The sequence below is a fragment of the Pseudonaja textilis genome, chromosome Z, assembly GCF_049901715.1.
Source record: "Pseudonaja textilis isolate UNSWEBS1 chromosome Z, rPseTex1.2, whole genome shotgun sequence".
NCBI classification, from domain to species: domain Eukaryota; kingdom Metazoa; phylum Chordata; class Lepidosauria; order Squamata; family Elapidae; genus Pseudonaja; species Pseudonaja textilis.
Genome location: NC_142008.1, coordinates 126,156,689 through 126,164,645, shown reverse-complemented (window position 1 = coordinate 126,164,645; position 7,957 = coordinate 126,156,689). Strand labels below are relative to the sequence as shown.

General features: G+C 47.3%; 1 protein-coding gene across 1 annotated transcript; it reads right to left on the bottom strand.

Moving 5' to 3' along the window:
- Nucleotides 1–948: 948 nt before the first annotated feature.
- Nucleotides 949–7,954, bottom strand: MDP1 (magnesium dependent phosphatase 1). The gene is made up of 5 exons (XM_087915888.1): nucleotides 7,781–7,954; nucleotides 6,905–7,015; nucleotides 5,058–5,165; nucleotides 4,520–4,605; nucleotides 949–1,229 (listed from the first exon to the last, which is right to left on the bottom strand). Exons 2-5 carry the CDS (start codon nucleotides 6,919–6,921, stop codon nucleotides 1,123–1,125), a joined length of 318 nt encoding a protein of 105 aa, XP_087772014.1. The 5' UTR covers nucleotides 6,922–7,015; nucleotides 7,781–7,954; the 3' UTR covers nucleotides 949–1,122.
- Between the last annotated feature and the right edge of the window lie 3 nt (nucleotides 7,955–7,957).

Below are 7,957 nucleotides of genomic sequence, written 5' to 3'. Positions count from 1 at the left end.
CCCAAAATAAGGCAAAGCAGACTGAGTTGCTTGCAGAATCATAGATTCACTCAGAGATCTACCTTTCTGCAATCTGCTGCCTGAGTCTGCACTGAAAAATAGAAGTCCTAAGGAAGGTCCAGCTCTGCTCTCAGGCCAGTTCTCCCCCACCCCCACAATCCCCTGAATACCACCCCTGACTGAGCCTCAGGGAAGCCTCCTGGGCGAAGGCAAAGCAGTACAACAGCGATTTAGATTATCTAGAAAGCAGAAATCTGACAGGAGGGGGGACAGGCCAGTCAGTGGCACAATTTGCCGGTTCTCCGAACTACACAGAATCGTAACAACTGGTTCTATAGAGCTGGTCCGAACTGGTAGAGTCCCACCCCTGATAAAGGGGTATTATTATTTTGATTCTATGCCTTGCCAAGGGTCCCAATTCTGATCACGTGACCACGGGGAGGCTGGAACACTCCTAAGTGTAAAAAAAAATGAGCATAAGTCACTTTTCTCAGCGTCGTCAGAAATTTGAATGGTCACTGAACAAATGGGTGTAAGTCGAGGACTATAGCTGGCTAGGGAATTCTGGGAATTGAAATCCACACACCTTCAAGCTGCCAAAGTTGAGAAACAATGGTATATGTGAAACCAAGAGCATTGGTAGAAACGATAAAGAAAAAAGAAGATAAAGGTGTTTTTGGGACTCTTTAGCTGTTTTTATTATCTTTCGGAGGTCAGGTGATGCAATCCGGGGTGACTAAAACCATCCTTTAAACCTGATCAATTGTCCCCAGTCCTTGCGCTAAATGGAAAAATAGATTTTTTTCCCCAGTTTTTATTGGGATGGAAGTCACAAACACGAATGCTTTGCTGGTCTAATGCAAGGATTTTCCCCAACCTGGCCCCTTTAAGATGTGTGGACTTCAACTTCCAGAATTCCGTGCTGTCTGGGGAATTCTGGGAGTTGAAGTCCACATGTCTTAAAGGGGCCCTGTTTGGAAAATCTCGGGTCTTTTGTAGTCACAGGACGGAAAAACTCTTTTTAAGGATAAAACTGGTAGAAGACGCTGCACCACGTAAGTAGGTAGCGTCCATAATCCCCAGCCGATATTTTCCATGAGAGGAACCGAAGGAGATCCAGGTTTAAACTTTGTTGGCAGGAAGAGAGTTTGAACATCGTGCGAAGCTCTCTAAGCCTTCTTTGAGGAGAGAAAGAGTCATGCCTCTTGGGACAGGAACGCACACAACTCCTAAGAAAAAACAACAGGAAAACGTTATCACTCCCTATCAATTTAGCTTTCTTTAACCTCCTCACAAGGAACAGAGGCCACTGGTTTCAAACCTGCGGTTTTCTTTACAGGTAGTCCCCGACTTACGACTGCCAGAGGGACCGGGGAATTCGTTGTTTAAAAGGCATGGTCTGTCAATGAGGCATTCACATGACCGCGCCTGATTTTGCAACTTTTTTGCAGCGGTCGTTATGAGAGATATCATGAGAGCTCGACTTGCCATATCCCTCAAGCTTCCCCGGTAACTTGGTTTGTTGGAAGCTGGCTGGGAAGGTGGCGAATGGCGATTGACTGTGTGGGACACGGTGAGCATTGTTTGTACACAACGTTCGCCAAGTGCTTCGATCACCATTTATGGGGCTGCAGCAGTGTTGAGACCGTTGTAAGCGTGAGGAACGGCGGTAAGTTACTTATTTCGAGACTGTGGTTCCTTTGAAGAGTTGATCAAGTAAAGGGGTGTGGGGGGTGAGGACTAGCCTCACCTGGAGATCTTAGAATCATACGGTAGTTCCCCTATATTAGCTCAGACACCAACCTTCCCTTTGGGTATCACAATATTTATATTCATTTAGAACATTTTGATCCCACTTTTATTACTCTAGAAGTAACCAAAGGTGGCAAATGTGACTGATATTCATTCCTCCTATTTTCCCCACAACAACAACCCTGTGAGGTGGGTTGGCCTGAGAGAGAGGGATTGGCCCGAAGACACCCATCCCACTTTCACAGCTGAGGCGGGACAAGAACTCCCTATCTCCTGGTGATTGGCCCAAAGTCACCCACCTGCCTTTCATACTTAAGGTGGGACTAGAACTCCTGTCTCCTGGTGATTGGCCCAGTGTCACCCAGCTGCATTTCATACTTAAGGTAGGACTAGAACTCCTGTCTCCTGGTGATTGGCCCAATGTCACCCAGCTGCCTTTCATACTTAAGGTAGGACTAGAACTCCTGTCTCCTGGTGATTGGCCCAATGTCACCCAGCTGCATTTCATGCTTAAGGCGGGACTAGAACTCCTGTCTCCTGGTGATTGGCCCGGTCACCAAGCTGCCTTTCATGCTTAAGGCGGGACTAGAACTCCTGTCTCCTCGTGATTGGCCCAATGTCACCCAGCTGCATTTCATGCTTAAGGCGGACTAGAACTCCTGTCTCCTCGTGATTGGCCCAAAGTGATCCAGCTGCCTTTCATGCTTAAGGTGGGACTGGAACTCATGTCTTCTAATGATTGGCCCAAAGTCATCCAGCTGCCTTTCATGCTTAAGGTGGGACTGGAACTCCTGTCTCCTGGTGATTGGCCCAATGTCACCCAGCTGCCTTTCATACTTAAGGTAGGACTAGAACTCCTGTCTCCTGGTGATTGGCCCAATGTCACCCAGCTGCATTTCATGCTTAAGGCGGGACTAGAACTCCTGTCTCCTGGTGATTGGCCCGGTCACCAAGCTGCCTTTCATGCTTAAGGCGGGACTAGAACTCCTGTCTCCTCGTGATTGGCCCAATGTCACCCAGCTGCATTTCATGCTTAAGGCGGGACTAGAACTCATGTCTTCTAATGATTGGCCCAAAGTCATCCAGCTGCCTTTCATACTTAAGGTGGGAATAGAACTCCTGTCTCCCCCCAGTGATTGGCCCAATGTCACCCAGCTGCCTTTCATGCTTAGGGCGGGACTAGAAAACTTGTCTCCTAGTGATTGGCCCAGACACCAAGCTGCCCGTCATTCTTAAGGCGGGACTAGAACTCCTGGCTCCTCGTGATTGGCCCAATGTCACCCAGCTGCATTTCATGCTTAAGGCGGGACTAGAACTCCTGTCTCCTCGTGATTGGCCCAAAGTGATCCAGCTGCCTTTCATGCTTAAGGTGGGACTGGAACTCCTGTCTCCTAGTGATTGGCCCAGTCACGCAGCTGCCTTTCATGCTTAGGGCGGGACTGGAATTCATGTCTTCTAATGATTGGCCCAAAGTCATCCAGCTGCCTTTCATGCTTAAGGTGGGAATAGAACTCCTGTCTCCCCACAGTGATTGGCCCAATGTCACCCAGCTGCCTTACATGCTTAGGGCGGGACTAGAAAACCTGTCTCCTAGTGATTGGCCCAGACACCAAGCTGCCCGTCATTCTTAAGGCGGGACTAGAACTCCTGGCTCCTCGTGATTGGCCCAATGTCACCCAGCTGCATTTCATGCTTAAGGCGGGACTAGAACTCCTGCCTCCTCGTGATTGGCCCGAAGTGATCCAGCTGCCTTTCATGCTTAAGGTGGGACTGGAACTCCTGTCTCCTTGTGATTGGCCCAGACACCAAGCTGCCCGTCATTCTTAAGGCGGGACTAGAACTCCTGGCTCCTCGTGATTGGCCCAATGTCACCCAGCTGCATTTCATGCTTAAGGCGGGACTAGAACTCCTGCCTCCTCGTGATTGGCCCGAAGTGATCCAGCTGCCTTTCATGCTTAAGGTGGGACTGGAACTCCTGTCTCCTTGTGATTGGCCCAGACACCAAGCTGCCCGTCATTCTTAAGGCGGGACTAGAACTCCTGGCTCCTAGTGATTGGCCCAATGTCACCCAGCTGCATTTCATGCTTAAGGCGGGACTAGAACTCCTGTCTCCTAGTGATTGGCCTAAAGTCACCCACCTGCCCTTCATGCTTAAGGCAGGACTAGAACTCCTGGCTCCTAGTGATTGGCCCAATGTCACCCAGCTGCCTTTCATGCTTAAGGCGGGACTAGAACTCCTGTCTCCTAGTGATTGGCCCAGTCACGCAGCTGCCTTTCATGCTTAGGGCGGGACTAGAACTCCTGGCTCCTAGTGATTGGCCCAATGTCACCCAGCTGCATTTCATGCTTAAGGCGGGACTAGAACTCCTGTCTCCTAGTGATTGGCCTAAAGTCACCCAGCTGCCCTTCATGCTTAAGGCGGGACTAGAACTCCTGTCTCCTAGTGATTGGCCCAGTCACGCAGCTGCCTTTCATGCTTAGGGCGGGACTAGAACTCCTGTCTCCTAGTGATTGGCCCAATGTCACCCAGCTGCCTTTCATGCTTAAGGCGGGTCTAGAACTCACCAGCCTAACTTTGCCAGTTGCAAGGATTGGTTTACTAGGCTGAAGAAAATTATCTTGATTCGGTGTGTCCTATGAACAGGGACAGTCAACTCTCATTTTAGTTACCCTGTTTCACACATGGATCTAGAACAATTAAGCCGAGGGGTTGCTTCAAGAATTGAAGGTTCTAGAGTCCGATCATGCACCTATCTTTTAAGGATACCTAGCGTGCCGACGTCATGAATATTCCGGCTTTCGTCATCAAAGAACAGCATTCGATGAAACGGGATTCCACTCTGTTGATTCAACCTGGAGAGGACACAAGGGGAGCATGGAATGGAGAATTATAGGTCCGGAAGGGACTTCTGAGGTGTTCTTGTCTGACACCCCCACCACCCTCTGAACACAGGAGACCTTACACAAACCTGGTTAAATGTTTGCCCACCCAGCTCCATTTAGTTGACCAGAGTCCACCCCGCAAGGGATGATTGATTTTATTTATTCTATTTATTTGTTGGTTCGTCAAAATAGCAGGTATAAGTATGAAAATAAACATGAACAAATGAAGTAAATACAAATAAATCGGGACAATAAAACAGGGACGGTAGGCACAATATATAAATTACTTTGTGTTGAGAAGAGAGCAGAAGGCGAAATGAGGTGAAGATAGATTTTGGATTTGATATCAGTCTGTTCCCATTTCCCCTTCCACCTCTCCCAAATCCAGGGATAAACAAAGACTCCCAAGTTTTTGTTTTTACCTTTGGAAATGGGTGGTTTTACTGCCAGGGTAAATTTCAGTGTAGCGAAAGTAGCGATTTAAGCCGAAAAGATCTAACAGTTGTCTGGCTCCTTGGATCTCGCCTGTCCTGGGAGGGGAAAGATCAGATGCTTGAGATGTGATCCCACAACAGGGACCAATTTTTATCCCAAATAGGATACGTTCACACAACATGCTTAACTCAGTTTGCTAAAGGAAGCCTGTTTCTTTTTGGAATCCCCACCAGGTACAGAAACGTGCCCTTCAACAAACAAACTGGGATTGTCAGAAAGCTGTTCTCCGAATACTAGCTGAGATCGTCCTAAACTGGGATAGTGTGTTATCTGAATGCGAGCCCTATCAAATGATGGTGTAAGACAGTCCACAACCTTGGCTATTTTAAGACCCAGGGGCTTCAATTCCCAGAATTCCCCAGCCATTTGCTTTTTGTAGCTTCTGGCCAGCACTTTAGCTTACAGGCCACCAAGTATTTAAATATATTTTTAATTAATATCAATAATTAATATCTTCTTTTAATGACCCCATAATCCCTTGTAGGATGGAGTCTAGCCAAATGAATGGAACTGAATGTTTACTGTCCGGATGCCCTTCCTGTTGCCAATAGGGAGTTTAGTTCAGCAAATATATTCTCATTGTGCCCGGAGAAAGAAATATCTGCCTCTACCTAGGATTGAACTCACAGGACCCTGATTGTGAGGCGAGAGCTCCACTCTAGGCTACCGCAAGACCCATTTTTAATTCATATCAATGTAATACAAAAATAAATACTATTCACTTGGAGTGTGTCTTACACTCTTCCTGGCCTTCTAAAATCTTAACATCTGTTCTGATTTCCAGATTTTCAGTTTTCCACTTGTTTCTTTTGCAATTTTATGCCCGTTCTTTGGCGGGCTGCAAAATGTTCCCGCTGGCTCTCTGCCCATGCTCTAAAATGCTTGCCTCATCATGCCAGCATTTATCTAGCGACCGTCTGCGATTTCAGGAATTTAAAATACAGCTAGCCTTCGACTAAAGAGCTCAAATGGGATGGGAATTTCCATTGCTATGGGTTGCTAAGAGAATTGCCACTTGATTCTTTTTTTTTTGCCAAGGTTGTTAAGCGAATCAGTGCCATTAAGTGAATCATGAAGTCGTTAAATGAATCCAACTCCTTTCCCCATTGATGCCTGACCGAAGTCGGCTGGGAGGGTCCCAATTGGTGACAAGATGGCGCTCGAATTTTGATCACATGGCTGCTCAGATGCTGCAATGGTTTTAAGATGAAGGACTAGTCCTTAAGTGGGTTTTTCCAGTGTAGCTGTAACTCCGAATGGTCGGCTAAAGAAGTAGTTGTAACTGGAGGACTCCCTGTGAGCCAGAAAAATACCCAGGGGCTAAGATTCCAAGGAGTCCTTGACTTATGACCACAACTGAGCCGCTGAAGCTTTTATTAAGTGAGTTCTGCCCTGTTTTACCATTTTTCTTGCCATCATCGTTAAGTGAATCCCTGCCGTGGATATGTTAGTCACACGGTTGTTAAGTGAGTCCAGCTTCCCCATTGACTTCGCTGGTCGGAAGTAGCAAAAGGGGATTATATGACCCCGATGCTGTGACCATCGTAAATACGAGTCAAGCTGCCAAGCGTCGGAATGCCACAGAGGGCGTTAAGTGTGAAAAAATGGTCTCAAGGCACTGATTTCAATGCCACTATAGTTCCGAACGGCCACTAAACAAACCGTTGTAAGTCGAGGACTACTTGTATGTGGTTTATTCACCACAGTGGTGGGTGCAAGGACGGGTGGCCTGTATTAGCGGGGAAGGTTTTAAGAGAGCAAGGCCCCGATTTACCGAGAGGCAGCTGCCATGGCGATCCCTTCGCTGTCCAACAGGTGCAGCACTTCTGGCACTTCCGGGTAGAGACGGACAGGCCGTTGATTCTGGTCTTGCACAGACCCATCGCTGGGAAGAATTCAGGCACAAAATGGACTTAGCTTGTTTCCTACCCAAGACCAAAATACTACCCATAGTCCTTAACTTCTGACTATAGTAGGAAGGGTCATTTTCACCGCAGAATTCCCTAGCCAGCATGCATGGACTTTAATTCCCAGAATGCCACAGTCAGTATCGGTGGACTTCGGTGGACTTCAATTCCCAGAATTCCCTAGCAAGCCTAAATGACTTCACTAAATGAAGTCCAGAATTCTCTAGCCAGCATGAATGGACTTCAATTCCCAGAATTCTCTAGCCAGCATGATGGACTTCAACTCCCAGAATTCTCTAGCAAAACTAAATGGACTTCAAAAGCCCAGAATTCTCTAGCCAGCATGAATGGACCAACTCCCAGAATTCTCTAGCCAGCATGAATGGACCAACTCCCAGAATTCTCTAGGCAGCATGATGGACTTCAACTCCCAGAATTCTCTAGCCAGCATGAATGGACTTCAATTCCCAGAATTCTCTAGCCAGCATGAATGGACTTCAATTCGCAGAATTCTCTAGCCAGCATGAATGGACTTCAACTCCCAGAATTCAATAGGTGGACTTTTCAATTTGGCTGATTGAGGAATACTGGGAGTTGAAGTCCATTAGTTCCAAAGTCACTATTATTGAGGAAAAAAAAACTGTTTTAGATACTTTAGAGCCAATTCCTTTTCTCGGTTTTTAAGAAAAGAAAAACGACAATATTTACCGGCCAGAGACCTCTCCCCAATTTTTTCCCCTCACCTATTTTTGTGGAAGGGGGGGTCCACGTGGGTGTCCACCCAAAAAGGCCACAAGGTATAATCTGCAAAAAAATTCAGACAGACTGATTTTTAGGGGGGTTTCCCTCCCCTCAAACGCTGGAGGAAGACCCTCCCTGCCTTCCCCGTCTCCCCCTGCCCTCGACCACCCAGGCCAGTA